This window comes from Brachyhypopomus gauderio, chromosome 21 (genome assembly GCF_052324685.1).
Source record: "Brachyhypopomus gauderio isolate BG-103 chromosome 21, BGAUD_0.2, whole genome shotgun sequence".
Lineage (NCBI taxonomy): Eukaryota > Metazoa > Chordata > Actinopteri > Gymnotiformes > Hypopomidae > Brachyhypopomus > Brachyhypopomus gauderio.
In genome coordinates, this window is record NC_135231.1 from 9344717 (window position 1) to 9363543 (window position 18827).

Consider the following 18827-nt stretch of genomic DNA (forward strand, 5'->3'; position numbering starts at 1 on the left):
AGTATCCTTCAAAGAAGGAGCAGACTGTGTTACACATGTTTTGGGTATTGTACGTTCATTTCATCTGTGATTTGCAATGTGCGTAGTTTATATTTGCTGTTTTTATATTTATATTATTTATTTATTTTGCTTTTCAAACATGTGCATTTTAACCACAAAGCATATATTCATATAGGCATTACCAATCCTTAGATAGGTCACAATTTTGCATGTTTTGCATTTTTAGTGCTGATGTATTAATCCATTTCTCCATTTTAACAATTAATCATACTGCTCTATGTATTTGACTGCCAAATAAAATGCATAAACAGATTTGTTTGTCTGGGGCCAGAATAACCATTGCTTGCCTGTAGCTAGAATAACCATCATTTGAGGCCGTTTCTGTCCTTTTATCGTCAGTTAGACTGAATTCACCGCAAAGTCCTGTTTGTGAGAGAAGAGCCTATGAGATTTCTACACTTTGAAATCAGGAAGTGAACATAGCTTTGCACAGAGGAAATTCACGCACGCACACTTCTCTGCTTGACCTGCGCATTTCACACTCAGATGACATCGTAGTGTGCATGAAAGTTGCTTAGACAGAGAAGCTGGACGTTCTGATGGGTCACAGGTGTGAACCGGTACATTTCAGGCAGACTTATCACAATAAATATGAATAACTCAAGTAAGGCAGCGCATTCGAGTGCGATTAGAGCTGAAATAAAGCGACATGAAAGCCTGCAGAACACCCTTAACAAGCTGCTCAAACAGCTGGAGAGAGTTGAGGATCCACAACTCAAGGTGGGACTGAAGGTTTACGTCCACAGCATCCAAGGTGAGTTGATCAGGTGTCGAGTAAGGTGTCGAGCACAGAGAACCTTTTCCTCCAGCACAAAAGATGGCAGATTTGCATGCGATTGTGTCCTGTGTTCACTGAAAAGGAACCACATGTTTATTTCATAGAGTGGTTGTCTGAGGAGGAACGTGTGCAATTTGTGGTAGGACCTTCAACAGACAAGTGTACAGTAATGTCCCGGTATCTGGGCCACAGGGCTTCTCATCATGGATGTCTTTCCTTCTTCCAGTGGGTGTGTGTTGTCATAGGTGCTACTTTAGCACAGGTACTTCATATGCACTGGCCCAGGTATATCCATCTAAGCTGTCTTGACATGCAGACCTGCATGTGAAATTCAGGGCATGAAGTTTGCTGAACTAAAATTTAAATACTAGAGAAGATATGAGCATCCTGTATTATTACATTACTGAAATACAGCTGCTGAATGTTGAATGACAATGTTGAATATTGGCTCCAGTCTGAAATTCTCTTTATTGGGGTGTTACTTACAGGTTTGCAGGTGACACTGTTAGTTTGTAGGTGACATGCAGGTTTGTAGATGACACTGTAAAGATTTTAGGTGACATAGAGGATTGTAGGTGACACTGTAAAGATTTTAGGTGACATAGAGGATTGTAGGTGACACTGTAAAGTTTGTAGGTGACATACAGGTTTGTAGTTAACGCTGTAAAGTTTGTAGGTGATACAGGATTTTAGGTGACACTGTAAAGTTTGTAGGTGACATACAGGTTTGTAGGAGACACTGTAAATTTTGTAGGTGACATGCAGGTTTGTAGGTGACACTGTAAAATTTGTAGGTGACATGTAGGTTTGTAGGCGATACTGTAAAGTTTGTAGGTGACATACAGGTTTGTAGGCAACACTGTAAAATTTGTAGGTGACAAAGTTTTGTAGGAGACACTGTAAAATTTGTAGGTGACAAAGTTTTGTAGGAGACACTGTAAAATTTGTAGGTCACATAGTTTTGTAGGAGACACTGTAATACTCATCTCCCTCAGAAGAACCACTGATCTGTGGTCACTGTAACCATCAGCCATTTATTACAAGGTGGTTTCCTACAGGGAATTAGTAAATATAATTAGTAAAATAAGCAAAATAAGTATTCAGGGGAAATTCCTGGGCCTTGGTTTGAATTAACATGACCTGGCTGTGAAGGGCTATGCATGATCTCATGTGAAAGCACTGGTGACGAATTAAACCTTGTAGGTTCATCCTTAACACAGGAAATTGTTTCACACTAAATTTTCTTGGTAAAACATCTCAACATAATGCACTGGAGTTAGATCTAATGTGGGGCCGAAGAGGAACATGAACTGTACTGCCGACCTACGGTGAACTCTCAGAAATCATGGCTTGATCAAGTCTCCATTATCATTATCTGCATCACTTCCTGTGCTTCTCACGGCCTCAATGCCCTGCGTCATTCCGAAAAGCATTTCCATTACATGGAGCTAATGGGAACACGAGCCTCGTGGTTTATGTACTTAATCAAACTTGTAGATATTAGATTAAAGGCTCGGCTTGTAAGATTGCCATCATCCCTCAAATGTTGTCATGACAGCAGGCTTTAGTATGCACCCACTTCCTGTCTGCTGCTGTCTAGCTGCCCCAAAAGCCACTTCCTCTATATCTGAGGCACCACCTGTCACATCTTAGACTCAATATACTCCATATATGTCTAAGAAAATCAGACGTCAACAAATACTCGTCTTAAAGAAGAAACTGTTTTTGTGTTGTTTTGTATATTTTCCATTTAGGCACAGGTCTTAAGGCATTCAATTAATGAACAATGAACAAAGGCATCCCTGTTATTCTGCATGGTAATTTACATGACGATTACCAGCTACCAGATGTATATTCAACGGGGTCATGGGCTCAGAGATTCTGGTGACAATCGTTAAAATACCTTTCCTTTAGTCTTTCCGGTATAGCTTGCATAATTCACTTCTCTTGACGACTGCTTCCTCTCCTGTGCATAATTACAGTGCTCGCTGACGACAGCGACACCAACTCAGCAATCTTTTGTACTTTCTCTAGAGTTAAGACTTATGGCGAACGTGCTCATAACTAGAACACGTTTGGCTAAGAGATCTGATGAACAGGAGCAGACTGATGTAACTGCTCACCACTTTAATAACAGAGAAGCCACAGAATGACAGAATGGCTGCATAGCCTCAAATATTAAACATATTTATATATAGAGAGGTGCGCACTAGACAAGGACAAAACACAAAGTGATGGTAGATTATACAGAATGATGACAGTGGAGAACAGGTCTGATGCGTTTACGTCCTTACCTGTGAGACAAGGAAGATGATGGAGGATGAGGTCTTTAGGGAGGACATGTGAAAAGATGCAACAGTGAGTCTATTCTGGTGGGAGGACACAGAAAGAGCTTGGAGACACCGGAGAGACTGATTCAACAGTTGTGCCATACAGTCTCAGTACAGGTGGGCCTCATTAGGAGCTCAAGCTAACAAACACAACAACAGAAGACAATGCCAGGCCACGCCCACCACACCGTAGCCCCGCCTAGCAGCGCACGATGGCTACATGTTAGTCCAGTCCTAGTCATTACGAGTCCTGGACTATGTTGCACGCACTGTACACCAGTGCGGTGAAAATCACCCTGTCATTAAATTGTGTTTACACTGAACACTGGCCTGTTGGAATACGACCTGTCAAGGGTTCTGGGTCAGGGCCACAGCACTGAGACTGCTTTTCTGAACACAAGATGCTTCACATGCTGAGCAAGACCTCCAGCACTCAACATTGAACTGACCTGCCTATACACTATCTTTGGTCAACAGCATTTGTTATTGGCTTATGAGAACAGAATGGCAACAGTAACAGTAACATAATTAAAGTAACATAACACAATACACATAATAACAAGGCATTGATTTATCTGTTGAGTCCCCAGTCACCCATGGATACATTCCTGAGTAATTTTATGAATGTACACAGGAATTTTATTGGATTTTTTTGGGGTGGATTTGATAGATGCCGGAATACGTTTTCACATGCACATACGTGGAGGGATCGGAGGGGAGACGGGCGGGAAAAAACCTGACTAGACGGAGCCAGTAGAGGGGGAGGAGTCTAATCTCCAGAATACCTTGGTAACAGGCTGCCAGTGTCTAGCTAGGAATGGAAGAAAAGCGGTGGGGGTTGGGGGGTTGGGGGTGATCAGGGGCTCTTCAACCACACACACACACACACACTCACACACACACGGAGAGAAGCGTCTGTGTTTGCGCTAATGTATCAGACAAAAATACGCGATAGCCCGTCTCCACTGATTTAGCAGCCCTGATTAGCCGCAGCGAATTACACCCTCTCATTTGCTGACGAGGGTCGCCGTTGCCCCGCCCCCTTCCCTTCACGGGCGTTCCCATTGGCTGTGGGTCCTCGGCGCGTGCGGCCGCCTCTCCCCACAGAACATCGTTGCCTCTCCCTGTTTCACAGTGGGAGAGCGAGGATGAGACAGAGGAGAGAGAGAGAGAGAGGGAGGAGGAGGAGGAGGAGGAGGGGGGAGGTGGTGAAGGTTGGGAGGGGGGGACTAGCTGTGGAAAGCAGAGGCTGTGAGCTATCTGGCTGGTGACAAGGGCAGGGAGAGGGGGAGCACAGCGATGGGGAGAGGAGAGAGGTTATCCGGCTCCGTGATGTTCGGCGTGGGCATCTGAGCAGCAGGGGAGGCGCAGAGGAGCCGCTGCGCTCCAGACGCAAACGCCGGGTCTTGGCAAACGCGTGCACGACGTGAACTTTCGAGGACGCGCGTTCGCTCCGTGCGCCCGAGCCCGCCGTGCCAACGTGCGTTCCGCGTGACGCGCGCGTCCGAAAGCTCGGACTGCAGGTGTCCGGTGGTCCGAGCGTCTGCGGGGAGCGCGCGGTTGTTCTCGGTGGATCTAAGCTAAGCTTCTCTCGCCGATCCATGTGTCAGGTAGAGCTCGTCCCGTCTCTCCTCTTCCTCTCTCCCGCCTGCGTGTCAACTCCTTCCCCACACTGTGGTGCATGGCTGCAAACGACATTTCCTAATGCGAGGGAATCTGCGGGAGGTTTCTTTCCTCTCCGCCGCTGTGGATGACATATGCTTCCCATTTGGCATTAATCTCATCCTGCACTTTGCCTTAAAAAGACAACTGTTTGCTGGAAGGTTCTGCTCAGTGAAATTCAAGTGACGCTTACAGTGTGCTTTGTTGGCATTGCCTGTGTATTTGCATCAGTGCAGATCACATGGGGGATGAAGGGGGAATGTGAGATTTAGAGACATGTGGGATACAAACCGTGAGACCAACAGCCACAAAGGATGCTGGTAAAACACAGCTCGACAGACGACAGCCCCCCTCTGCTCCTGTAGCGTTCGTCTCGATTTCCTTCGCCGTGCCTGTCGGTTGCGGTCATAGCAGAGGACGTTTGGCCGATCAGACTGATCTATGTCTGTGTCTGTCTGCCTGCCGAACTTGGATCTCATGGAGCGAACGGGCATAGCGCAGCAGAGAACCACCTACCTCATCTCCCTGACCCTGGTGAAGGTGGAGACCACCGAGGACCACGGCGTGGAAAAGGCCAGGCAGAATGTGGAGGGGGGGACGAGTTGGGCCGGAGCGAAACAGCCATCCCCGACCGCGGACTCGCGTGGCGGGGAGGATCGTCCTCCTGAGCAGGAAGGCATCGCCGAGCCTGGGGCCAGGAAAGGTATCCATCACCAAACAGGACAGGAAATGCTTCCAGGCCCCGGGGAGCATAAAGCACTTTTTACAGATGGTGCTTCCTTTGGTGACGAGCAAAAATCAATAACCCCATCCACCGCGGAAAACGGCAGGGCAAAGGAGGCCGTGGGGCTGCCTCAAACGTCTACAAACATGGAGCCAGCCGAGGTCGCGTACACCCCAGGCGCGTGCGGTGCCGGGCGCGACGGCAAGCGGCCCGTGTCCCTGCTGAAGGTGCACGGCGGTGTCCCCGGCGGCCGCGAGCTGAGAGACACCAGAGACAGCATGCACGCCTCCTCCAAGAGCCTGGACCGGAAGGACAGCAGGAACAGGGTCCAGTCCCTCGCCAGCCCTGCCCCGGGCTCCTTCAGGGCGTCCTGGGCCGTGTGCGAAGCCAAGCCCGGCCAGGAGGACACGAAAGACGGCACCAGGGTCAGATCGAGCGCGGGAGGGGCGGTAGCCATGCGGACCCAGAGCCCCAGAGCGGAGAGGCTGAAGGCGGGGTCGGCGTCCCTCCCGGCCCCTTCCTCCACCATCACCAAACCGCAACGCAAGGGGAAGAGTCGTACGCTGGACAACAGCGACCTGAACTGCCTGTCTGAAGACCTCCTGAAAGGAAAAGGCAGCCAGGGCCCGGCAGACTCCAGAACCGGGCCGTCGCAGGGGGCCTCCAGCCGCGACCGCAAGATGCTCAGATTCATCAGCGGCATCTTCACCAAGAGCACGCAAACCTCGTGCCCCGCCCCTGCCTCCATCCAGAGGGGGTCCAGTGAGGAGGAAGGTAAGGAAAGCCCCACCTCAAATCCCCTCCATATCTCCGGCTCCACCCGTGGTCATGTGATCATAAAACCAGCATGGTACAAAGTGGCATACTTCAAAGGAGAGGCCTTTCTGTTTGATGTTGGGTTCAGAAACCACAGAATGCCACGTGGAAATCCTGATCAACGGTACTTATATAAAAGAAAAAGAAATCTGAAATAATTTTTATCAGAGGACTCGTCAGTAGTTTATGAAATGGCAGTCGGCTTTTGCATGTGCCACACTTAATGGTTTTTAAATGGTACTTTGAACACGGAGCTGGGGCGTCCAGTAAAGACGTGTGATCCTGTTCTGTGCGGTCGTCTCCCTAACCACAGCCCTGCTCCTGCTCGTTTGGAATAGGAAACAAATCTGAGATCTGCCTGTGCTTAAAGCCTACACAATTACAGCCAATCTCCTAATCCCATCTTTGATGTTACGCCCACCGCACGTTTTAATCCGTCATCTCCCTCCCTGGCGGCTTCCGTTCTTTTCGCACCGTGATCTTCAGTTCCCGCCGATTAACGCTCCCAAATTTATCGGCTCCCACCTCTGTCGACTACAACCTTTTTTAAAACAGTAAAAATCAGCGTTCAAATGCATGTCGTGCCCTTGGGAGCAAAGATAGCAGTGGAGGAACCCTGAGATGATTTGGCAGACCATCAGTGAAATGTGTGATTTACTAGCAGATGCATTCAGGCCATGCTGTTAAAACTGGAACCATAGGGAATATCAGAGCATTTCTTTTCCTCCTCCCCACTGTCCTTCATCAGCGTCGTACACATCCTCATCCTCTCTGCCTAATTTGCGTAGATCAATAAGCCTGATAAAAAAAATTGCGTGTAAACACGGAGCGTGAATTTGACGTGCGAGAACAAAGCCGAAATTGTAACACTTTAATAAATTGATTAGCCTCGTTAAGCGAGGCCTCGGGTTTATGTATCTCTGCGCTCGTGTGTGTGGACCGTGCGCCGCAAAAACGCTGGGCGGTGTGTGTGTGTGTGTGTGCAAACCCAACGCATGCGTGCACAAAAATATTTACGTACGTGTTCTCTGTGGCAAGCTGACAGAGCCACTGGAGGTGGGGTTGTCATGGCAACAGGCAGACGGAACTGCCTGTTGTATGGCTGTGCGATGCCAGGAAGAGAAGCCCCAGCCCAATGAATGAGGGAGTAGGTGTGTGTGTGTGTGTGTGTGTGTGTGTGTGTGTGTGTGTGTGAGGCAGGCTTTAGAATGTGACACATAGAGCATCCTTTTTCAGCTAGGCACTCCGGATATGGTTCCACTTGGATCATTCAGGATTCACATAAGGATCTTACTGTCTGCCCGTCTTATAATGCCCGCATAGAGCCCCATAGGCGGGCGTTTGGGGAAGGGAGCCCCTTTGTGCGGAGGAAACTGGGAATGTGTCCACCCGCTCTGCGGGGTCAAGAAGAAGAGATGGCGGAAAGCCTGGGGTCCTAGACACCCTCTACACGCCCATCACAGGCAAGACAGCCGCAGGGAAGCCCCATCAGTCACTGGTGACAGTGGAGCAGCTGGGACGGAGACACTCCTTGGGGAAACAGAGATAGGAAGGGAGAGAGAGAGACAGGGAGAGAGAGAGACAGGGAGAGAGAGAGACAGGGAGAGAGAGAGACAGGGAGTGCATCTGTAGACCGAGAGCTGTTACTGATACCAACGCAGCACAGACATTTAGGAAGCCGCTTTTATCTTTTTTTACGTTCAAGGTTTGCAGCTGCAGAAATTTACTGTCAACGCTTCAAAGCCTGCAATAAATACAGCATGGCCTCAATGTTTTATTTCAGGAGAGCAAGCACCCCACGCTGAGAATCCTCTCATCTCAAGATCCTTTTTGACAAGGTTTTATAAAAGATCTTGTGAATGACACAGATTTGACACAGGTTTACACTAAGCTGTGCATTCTTATGAACACACTTGTGTGATTGTACAGCCAGTCCTGCCATAATCCATTACTGTTTCATTTAAAGGTTTTGGCATGTATGATAGAAGTAATGAGCTGTATTACATTGTAATTAAGCAGCAAACGGTAAAGTCTGTCTTTGACTCGCATATGAAACCGAGTCGTTTTAGTTAGGGTACAACATATGGTATCTATTTCCCCTGCACGGTAGGGTTAGTTCACTCTGACATCCCACGTGACGTTAGAGTCTTCCTCACGCACTTACTTCACCTATCTTGTCCTTTCTGATGTTTAAACACAAAGGTCTGACTGCCTATAAATTCTTTTCTCTTCAAAGCATCATGTGCCACCAGTCAGGAATGGACACTAAGTCGCTCTATTCCAGAACTGAGACTGGTAAGATATTATCGCATATCACCAACACACATGTTGATTTCTGGTTTATCTTTGGCTTTTCTTAAGTGTTGTGAGGTGGTTGGTTAGACCAAGTAGATCCAAAAAGGATTAGTTAACAAACCAACCCTAGATTAGATAAGACACATTTAAGCAAGAAGATATTTTTTGCGTTCTGATATGTGAAAGAAGGCTCCAGACGAAGGCAACTTTGAATGTGGTCGTGCTAAATGGGTCTTTGAAGCTTCTAAGTTCAAATGTCTCTGGCTCCTTGCAGGGGGTGCTGGGTAGCATGTGGAGTGGAAAATCTGCACTGGTTAACAGGTACATCACAGGAAGCTATCTTCCTGAGAAAACACACGAAGGTGAGAACCATGGCCCTTTTCTTCCGGCTCCACTAGCTAATCATCCAACCATGTATAGAGATTACACAAGTGATAGTGGTCGGTTAAAGTTTGGTTCAGGGTATGGATAGATTTGTCCTTAGTCCACACATCAATCCTGTGTATGTTTCAGAGCGTTAAAACACAGCAGGGCGTTAATAAGCAGTCCTCTGTTGCAATGAGCCATTCTTTCTGTGTCATTATTTCAGCGAATAAACAGAGCTTTGATCTGTTATCCATTGCTCTCCCCTTTATCAGATCGGCGGCATAAGAAAGAGGTTCTGTTGGAGGGGCAGAGTCACCTGTTACTAATTCGAGAGGAGTCTGGCCTCCCCAACACACAGGTTGCTACCAGTGTTTCATTGCATTTACACGTGTGTGTGTGTGTGTGTGTGTGTGTGTGTGTGTGTGTGTGAGGGCCCTTACTTAGCCTGACAGGTTGAAGACTGAATGACATATCTCATCAAGTTGTAGGACAGGCATTCATGCGTTCTCCTCTTTCATCCTCCAATATGGCACCACAGTTCAGCAACTGGGTAGATGGCGTCATCATGGTGTTCAGCCTGGAGAATGAAGCCAGTTTCCAAGAAGTGTACAAGAACTTCAGTGAGCTCAGCTCCCACCGCAACATGGCGGACGTGCCATTCATACTCGTGGGCTCGCAAGGTACGCGGCGTGACGTCGGATTTTACCGTTTCAAATCTTTCTTAATATGACAAGAGGGAGCTGATCCCAGGTCAGCTCTGGTGCGCTGACGTAGGTGACATCATGACATCAAAACGCCCTTGTGCTTTATCTCCGCAGATAAGATTAGCAACACTAACGTGCGTGTGATCGAGGACAAGCGTGTGAAGCAGCTTTGCATAGACGTGCGACGCTGCACCTACTATGAGACGTGCGCCACCTACGGGCTTAACGTGGAGCGGGTCTTCACAGAAGGTCAGGCTCTCCTCAGACCACAGGGGGGAAGTGTGAGTGGTATCAGGCTAGGATCATGCAGTCGTCAAACTTTCAGCAAACCATCTCAACCAGATGGTCTATTTAGAAGATCCCCCACTGAAACGGGAATCCGCTTAACCGTGTGATCTTACGAGTCGAATTGATCCATTGTGCCCCGAGCGCCATACCACGCTCATGCCATCGTGACCCCGTTGTCATGCTAATCGCAACCATTCACCCCTCAGTGTGCCAGAAGATGGCGGCGGCTAAGAAGCAAGCTGCAGCTTTGGCGTCCTGCAAATCCCTCCCTAACTCCCCCAGCCACACGGGAGTCTCCACGCCGGTGTCCATGTCCTTCCCCGGACAGGTACTTCCACACGGCAGTACTTTAAACACTGCAATCCCAGGTTCTGTGGCGATGAAGATTGCCGTCTATGAGCTGCAGTCATTCACGATATGAAGAATAATATGATATCTTAACTCTCAGCTATCTGGGGCACGATTAGTAGTTATTATCACAAAGGTGTTTAGAGGGCTTTTATTTTGGTGGGGAGGTTGGTTGTATTTTTTAGTTGCCAGAGCAAAAAGAAAATAGATGGTGTAATGACAATCTGCGACTACTGAGTTACTTGAAACTGCCAAGTTGTCAAAAATGGATGTTCTTACAAGGTTGGTAATTTGTACGTCTGTCATGTGGTCAGTGTTTGTCTGCTCTTCCCTCTCATTCTGTATTTGTTCCATTTAACATCCCTCTATCCTCTCTATCTCTCTCTCCTCCATCTCTCCCTTCCTCCCTCTGCCCTCCCCCTCTCTCAGGCCAGTAATGGAGGTCAGAGTAGCGATTATTTGCCCTCCTCTTTGCCCTCCACCCCTGTGATAGGTCACCGAGATATACGGGGAGGGGCAGGAGGTGAGGGGGGCTCTCAGAGAAACGTGCCTCGCCGACGGACCTCCCTGTTCACGGTTAGTCCTTCAACCTCGTCATGGTCCACAACCCAGTGCTAACTAGCCTAGGACAGAGCATGGTGGAGAGAGAGAGAGAGAGAGAGGGAGAGAGAGAGAGAGGGAGAGAGAGGGAGAGAGAGGGAGAGAGAGGGAGAGACTCGTTACCCATTCACCACAGATATGTCAGGAGAGCAGTTCAATCTGTGGACACCTTATCCTGCCAGGAGTCAAGCACCATGGTACGTGTCAGTGAAGGACCTCCCTGTCACTCGGTCTGCCATCCCATTCCATGGTTCACCCCTGTCCTACAATGTCTTTCTGAGTGCGCGCACCACACCAATGGTTCACCTCACACTCCTGTCCTTTAAGAACCGGCGGGGGAGCGACACGGAGAGGAGAACCCCAGACAGCAGAGCCGATGGAGCCCCCGCTAGACCAGTCGCCATCAGACAGGTACGAGAAGAGGCAGACCGTCTGTCTCCATTTTACTCACAGACAGTAGGTGATATAAAACTTCTAAAGAAAACCTTCACCAGTATTTAATATAAATCAAATGTCTTGGGACTTATTACTGAGTGCTTCTGAATATCCTTGAAGTTATATGCGATGCTTCAAGCTGTTAATGTACTAAGCAGGCATTCCCCAATAGGAAGAATGGCAGGCATTAATGCTCGTGGTCTCTAGTGGTATATTTGAGACAAGAACATGCTAATGTGTTAAACACTGAATTGCGCGATTGTGCTTCAGGGCACACTGCTGAAACGTAGCGAGCGCTCTCTGAACAAGGAGTGGAAGAGGAAGTTTGTAACGCTGTCCAACACTGGCATGCTGATGTATCATTCAAACATCAATGTAAGTCACACATTCCTCTTCTGATATTCTTTATCCTGCAGTTGCTGAGTGCACAACACACACACACAGCACACCACACACACACACAACACACACACGGAGCACACCACACACACAGAGCACACCACACATACAGCACACCACACACACACAGCATACCACACACACAGAGCACACCGCACACACACACACAACGCACACACAGAGCACACCACACACACAGAGCACACCACACATACAGCACACCACACACACACAGCACACAGCATACCGCACACACAGAGCACACCACACACACAGCATACCGCACACACAGAGCACACCGCACACACAGCAGACCACACACACAGAGCACACCGCACACACAGCATACCGCACACAGAGCACACCACACACAGCACACACAGAGCACACCGCACACACAGAGCACACCGCACACACAGAGCACATCGCACATACAGGGCACACTCATAGAGCACACCACTCACACATAGCACACTACACACAGAGCACACCACACACACATAGTACACCGAATATGCAGAGCACACCACACACACACAGAGTACACCACGCACAGAGCACACCACACACACATAGCACACCACACACAGAGCACACAACACACACATAACACACCACACACAGAGAGCATACCACACACACAGAGCATCTTTTAGCCCCCTCAAAAATATCAATGAAAAAATATTTTTAAACATGTCACGCCTGTTTCAAATGGGAGCAGTATATATATATATATATATATATATATATATATATATATATATATATATATATATATATATATATATATATATATATATGTACTTCTGATTTTCTGTTTCTGATTTTCTAGAAGGAGGAACCAGTTTATATTAAGGTCATATTAATTTCTGTTTACTTCCTCCTCCTCTTCGTGCATATTCAGAAGCACTTTGCTTGCACAGCTGACGAAGGTCGTCTGAAACATCCTGTCTCTCTGGAAACCTTGTGTACTTCACCATTATGACGTCTTTTACTGTCTTTTACTACAGTTACTCGTTTGCAGTCTTCTTTATATTTGAACGCCACTCCCCTTGTGTTCAGGAAACCAAAAGCAGATGACCAAATGAACAATACAACAAAACTATCTCATGTCGTTGTTGTGGCCAGCAGACACCAGCAGATGACTGTGTCTCTTCTCTCAGTCCTGTGAAACAGACATGGTCACTTCCTGCTTGTTTCAGGGGCTTTTGGACTGCAGGCGTTCGGCCGTTAATAAATTAAGCACTTGTAAACGATGCACTTGAAGCGAACCTTTACCCTTTGGTTTTTGAGGCCTTTGTTTCAATCTGAGCAGACTTATTTGTGATTTTTTGAGTTAATTGCAGCAAACTATATTTTACCCCAAACAAAAGAATGAACATCTCTCCATGTAATCCAACAGGTGTTTCAGTAAACTATTCCAGTGTCCAATGAAACAGAGTGAGCCGGTTCCCTGTGTTACCGAGACAACAGTGCCAGTCAGACATGCCCAACATGTTTTGTTGGTGTGGTGCTGTGCTTTGAATCACCAGCACCTCCCGTCCCCCCCATACATTCCTCCTTCTGTCTGACCTTTAACCGCGTCTGCACTCCACTCTAGACTTCCTGTGAGCTCTCTGCTCTCTGTGCAAGCATTGCCGTGTCACACAGAAGAATGTGTCCTTCAACAAGCAGGTGTGATTGCAGGAGTACAAACAGAACACGCACGGGAAGGAGATGGATCTGCAGCGCGTGACCGTCAAAGTGCCAGGAAAGAGGCTCCACAGGGCGGCGCCTCCGGCTAGCCCCGCCCCCGGGGTCAACGGCCTCGCCAAAGACAAGCAGGCGTCCGAAGGGGCGACCTCGTGTGAGTGACGCGGGGAGCCGTTTCTCTTATGACTCGATCTCAGAGCAAACCCTGAGTCTTACTTCTGTCTGGTTTTGTCCTGGATGCTTCCAGCAAACCTTCTGCCTGTGGACGAGGGGGCCGGTGCGGGAGCGGAATCTCAAGACGAGCACGGGGTCAAACGCTGCCCGTCTGCCGCGTCCAATAAGGGAGTGAGCCTGGGTATGTAAACACTTCCAGGGCGTGAAGGTCGAGCAGCAGAGGTATCCGACCACGACAGCGTGACGGACAAATGAGGACGCGTGTTATCTCAGTTTACCGTCCTGCACATCGCGTTGCCTGCTTCAACACACCCCAGAAATTTCTCATTGGGCCTTAAACAGAAACACAGCAGTGTTTAGGAAGCTGGTGAGACCACGGCGTGTTGGTTTTAGCCTGCGTCTCCTCTCACTCAAACAGAGTCCGGGGTTGAGGGGGCTACAAGCCCTCCTCTGGGGAAGGACCTGGCCCCGCACTCCCCCATGACGGACAGGAAGAAGACCAAAAGGAAGAAGAGTATGAACGTTAAAGGAGACGCAGCAGCCAGCCAAGCCGATGGTGAGCCTGGCCACCTTGCCAAACCTCGATTAGCGATTAGCCAATTAGCCAATAACAGACTGAGCCAGTGCTGATTCATCTTGAGAGTGTGATCGCGTGAGGTCTACAGATGCTTCTCTGCTTACCCTTTCTGCTCTTGCCACATTCGCGATAGCGACTTCCGCGCAGGTACGCTCGCGCGAGGCAAAACCGCATTCTGTGCTGCGCACTCATGTTCTTCTTTTTTGCTTCTCTCCTTTTCCCTTCCCTTCTCTCTCTCTCTCTCTCTCTCTCTCTGTCTCTTTCTCTCCCTCCACTCCTCTGCTGCCGCTGGGCTCATTTCTCGGCGACGCAAGCCAAGCGCAAAATGTGGAAGCTGAAAAGCTTTGGTAGCCTGAGAAACATTAACAAAGCAGGTAAAGAGGTGGGAGTGACACGTGAGACGTGCCAATGAGCTGTGGGGGGGGGGGGGGGGGGGTGACGCGTGAGACGTGCGGATGAGTTGTGGGGGGGGTGACGCGTGAGACGTGCGGATGAGTTGTGGGGGGGGGTGACGCGTGAGACGTGTGGATGAGCGGTGGGGGGGTGACGCGTGAGACGTGCGGATGAGCTGTGGGGGGGGGTGACACGTGAGACGTGCGGATGAGCTGTGGGGGGGGTGAAGCGTGAGACGTGCGGATGAGCTGTGGGGGGGTGAAGCGTGAGACGTGCGGATGAGCTGTGGGGGGGGGTGAAGCGTGAGACGTGCGGATGAGCTGGGGGGGTGACGCGTGAGACGTGCGGATGAGTTGTGGGGGGGGGTGACGCGTGAGACGTGCGGATGAGCTGTGGGGGGGTGACGCGTGAGACGTGCGGATGAGCTGTGGGGGGGGGGTGACGCGTGAGACGTGCGGATGAGCTGTGGGGGGGTGAAGCGTGAGACGTGCGGATGAGTTGTGGGGGGGGGGTGACGCGTGAGACGTGCGGATGAGCTGTGGGGGGGGTGACGCGTGAGACGTGCGGATGAGCTGTGGGGGGGGTGAAGCGTGAGACGTGCGGATGAGCTGTGGGGGGGGTGAAGCGTGAGACGTGCGGATGAGCTGTGGGGGGGGGTGAAGCGTGAGACGTGCGGATGAGCTGTGGGGGGGGTGAAGCGTGAGACGTGCGGATGAGCTGTGGGGGGGGTGACACGTGAGATGTGCGGATGAGCTGTGGGGGGGGGTGACGTGTGAGACGTGCGGATGAACTGGGTGTGCATGGGCATTAGCGCACGCTGGCCGTGTGTGCATGATGGTGGTTCATCTCTCAGCCTCGACACCCCGTCATTAGATTACGGCGAATGGATTTGTGTTGCCATCTTTCTCGCTCTGTCCCTGTTGTACTCGCCCCACTCTCCCTCTCTCTCTCTCTCTCTCTCTCTCTCTCTCTCTCTCTCTCTCTCTCTCTCTCTCTCTCTGTCTCACTCACTCTCATATGTCACAGTAATGAGAAAGTGATGCATTGGCCAGAGTGCTTCAATTGATTATTTCCTTCTCGGCTCAATAAACGCTGCTTGCTCCCTACAGAAGAGGAGAACGCAGACTTCATTGTCATATCGAGCACGGGGCAGAGCTGGCACTTCGAGGCCCAGAGTCAGGACGACAGGGACGCCTGGGTACACGCCATCCAGAGCCAAATCCTCGCATCTCTACAACTCTGTGAAAGTAGACATAAGGTTGGCATGACACCGGGTGGCGTAGCTGAAGCGGCCCTGTATTTATGTGGACACGAGCACTCAACTGTGTGTGTGTGTGTGTGTGTGTGTGTGTGTGTGTGTGTGTGTGTGTGTGTGTGTGTGTGTGTGTGTGTGTGTGTGTGTGTTTGTCAGACTCGAAGGTGCAGCCAGAGTGAAGCCGTGGCAATACAAGCCATTCGTAATGCCAAGGGCAACGACCTGTGTGTTGACTGTGAGGCGGCCAGTAAGTGCTCCCTGCTCGACATAATCCATCACCGACCCACATAAATAACACGATGTGTCCAACGATGTGTACAAACACCCACAGGAATCACTGCAGGGCTGCGTCGTGTGTAGCCTTCATCGAATAACCGAGAATCGTCTTCACGTTACAGATCCCACCTGGGCAAGTCTGAACCTAGGAGCCCTGATATGCATCGAGTGCTCGGGGATTCACCGGAACCTCGGGACACATCTGTCCCGCGTACGCTCGCTGGACCTGGACGACTGGCCCAGCGAGCTCACCAAGGTTCTGGTGGCTATAGGGAACCACATGGCCAACAGCGTCTGGGAGATGCGTACGCAAGGGCGGCAAAAACCAACTCCTGAAGCCACACGGTGAGAGGGGTGTGTTTACTGTTACAGGGGAGATCATTAGCAAAGTCTTGCCTTGCATTTGTATCGATAATCAATAAGCAATTACCACATTACTTACCACATTTGCATCGAGCATTTGTGTAAATTCGTTTCTGAAAGCATTTGTGCATATGACAAGAACTCTCCCAACACAGCCAGCTTTTGCGTTAGAGACACTGCAGCTGGGAACTTTAATATCGTTTTCCATTTTTAAGTTCATTGTTGATCAAAATGTACCAAAAAACAAACGTAGGAGTCTTGATTAGAGGAACCTTTGAAGGAAAATCTGCGCATTGGCAATTTGCTGGCATCCTTTTGGACACAAACATTCTGATACGGTTCTGTGTGGGGAAGGAGAACCTCCACACAGAACCTTCCAAGCCAGTGCAGGTTCCCTCGACGGGCCGTGTCATGCGGGCTCCTTCTGTGTTGGCTGCAGGGAGCAGAGGGAGTCGTGGATCCGGGCTAAATACGAGCAGCGGGCCTTCGTAGCGCCGTTGCCGCATCAGGGCGAGGGAGCGGGCGAGGTGACGTTGGCCGCGCTGCTCGGAGCCGTCACCCAGAGGGACCTTCCCAGGCTCCTGCTGCTTCTGGCCCACAGCACCAAGGAGCAGCTGAACGAGCCGGCAACCGGCTCCCCTCCGCAGAACCCCAGCCCCTTACACGCCGCCTGCCAACTGGGAGACGTGGTTATGACTCAGCTCCTAGTCTGGGTAAGCAATACACTGTTGGGAAAATATAGTACTGGACCAGCGCCAGTAATAGTTGCAGATCTGACATGGGTTAATCAGAGTACTGGATCACACCCAAACACCAACCCAATGCCAAGTACCATGACTATTTTAGGCCGTTATCAACACCAGGGATTTGAAGATTTTCACGATTGCTACAGTTCATGAAGGACAAATTATTATTAGGTTTCAGCAAACTGTAAAATATCTGCATCCAGAAATCTGGCACATCTATGTAGGTGCATCTCCATCCTTTTCACAGGTTGCGTTTACGTTTTGTTTAGTCTCTTTTTCTCGTTTCCTCGTTCCGTAGTATGGCAGTGACGTGAAAGCCAAGAATCCTCACGGGCAAACAGCGCTGACTCTGGCACGACAGGCCGGGAGCCAAGATTGTGTGGACATCCTCCTGCAACATGGATGCACTAGCGAGACATCGCCCACCACGCCCACGCCCGTTCTCTCACGCAAAAGTAGCATCACAAGCCTCGGACGTGTGAACTCCAGGAGAAAGGTCTCTTAACTCAGAAAACTTCACAGACTTCGTGCTCCTTTCTGACAAAAAAAAAATGGACGATTTTTATTTCATTACGTTTTGTTACAAAGCTGTGTATGTCTCTGTGTATGTTCGCCTTGGTCTTTCTTCATATATATTCGTTTGGGATCCTCAGAAAAGATAAAGAAAACTTGCTGTACAGAAGGTACAAAATTAAAATTAGCAAGACAGCTTCAAACAAACTGAAAACGTTTTTTCCCAGATACTGTTTCAACAACTCAAAAGCAATATTATACATGATAAATATACTATACCTATTACAAAGTATAATGTAGCCTAGAGTGCTCCTCAAAGCAATTTGAGACGATGTATTCACCATCACATTATTCCTGTCATAAAACTGTTCTTTAATGAGCAACTGAACCGAGGACAAATTATGTTGTTTATATGGAAAAGGGATAGCATTTGTCATTGTGCAAAATTTCTAAGTACTAGAATTAATAAAGTTCAGTCTTTAAACTTTTGGGTAACATCTTGGGTTTCATCTTTTGGACAACATCATGTAGGTATGGAGGCCAAACCTAACTGAGTTGTGTGAATAATCATTTCAGTTTGGAAATGGCTTTGGATTTAGGTTATTTGAGCTATGTTAAACGAAATGTGTAGAGACGAACTGAGGACGTGTTTACAGTAAGATTGGTACAGTATCCCATCGAGCAAAAGGGAGGCCAGGTATCTCAGCACATATACTGCTGCTAAGATTACACTGACTGATTATCCAAAGTGCCCGGAGCTTTTTATGTTTATTGGAAAATGTTTTAATTATAAAAAAAAACAACTGTAAAATAACTGAACTAAATGGTGTCCTTGTACCAGAGTAAAAAAAAAAGTTTATGTGTACCGTGAATTATTCACATTTACCCACAATTAAGGTAATTAAAACACGGGTTTTAAATAAAAATCAAACTAACATTATTATTATTAATAAAGGATTAAAGTAATATTGCAATGTGTGTTTTGCAGGGTCCGTGTGTAGGTGTGTGTTTCAGACACGGTTTATTGGTAAAT

At 48.9% G+C, this 18827-nt stretch overlaps 1 protein-coding gene across 5 annotated transcripts; it reads left to right on the plus strand.

Annotated features, from left to right (window-relative positions):
- Positions 1 to 483: 483 nt before the first annotated feature.
- agap2 (ArfGAP with GTPase domain, ankyrin repeat and PH domain 2) lies at positions 484 to 18289 on the plus strand. Of its 5 annotated transcripts, none has more exons than XM_076984104.1 (19): positions 484 to 814; positions 8607 to 8665; positions 8940 to 9027; positions 9304 to 9389; positions 9570 to 9711; positions 9850 to 9984; positions 10230 to 10351; positions 10801 to 10947; positions 11299 to 11382; positions 11677 to 11781; positions 13492 to 13651; positions 13745 to 13852; positions 14090 to 14227; positions 14563 to 14622; positions 15751 to 15899; positions 16053 to 16143; positions 16295 to 16517; positions 16975 to 17248; positions 17580 to 18289. In XM_076984104.1, exons 1-19 carry the CDS (start codon positions 652 to 654, stop codon positions 17784 to 17786), a joined length of 2541 nt encoding a protein of 846 aa, XP_076840219.1. In that variant the 5' UTR covers positions 484 to 651; the 3' UTR covers positions 17787 to 18289. The 5 variants fall into 5 exon arrangements, with proteins under 5 accessions (XP_076840219.1, XP_076840220.1, XP_076840218.1 ...); XM_076984101.1 differs by lacking the exon at positions 484 to 814 and adding an exon at positions 4454 to 6328; XM_076984105.1 differs by lacking the exon at positions 14563 to 14622 and having other exon boundaries at positions 486 to 814.
- The last annotated feature ends 538 nt before the right edge of the window (positions 18290 to 18827 follow it).

Coding starts and splice junctions, on each gene's coding strand:
- agap2 (XM_076984101.1), top strand. CDS start 5,272: ATGTCTGTGTCTGTCTGCCTGCCGAACTTGGATCTCATGGAGCGAACG. Junction 14,623..15,750: donor GAGAAACATTAACAAAGCAG/GTAAAGAGGTGG, acceptor TGCTCCCTACAG/AAGAGGAGAACGCAGACTTC. Junction 15,900..16,052: donor TCTGTGAAAGTAGACATAAG/GTTGGCATGACA, acceptor TGTGTTTGTCAG/ACTCGAAGGTGCAGCCAGAG.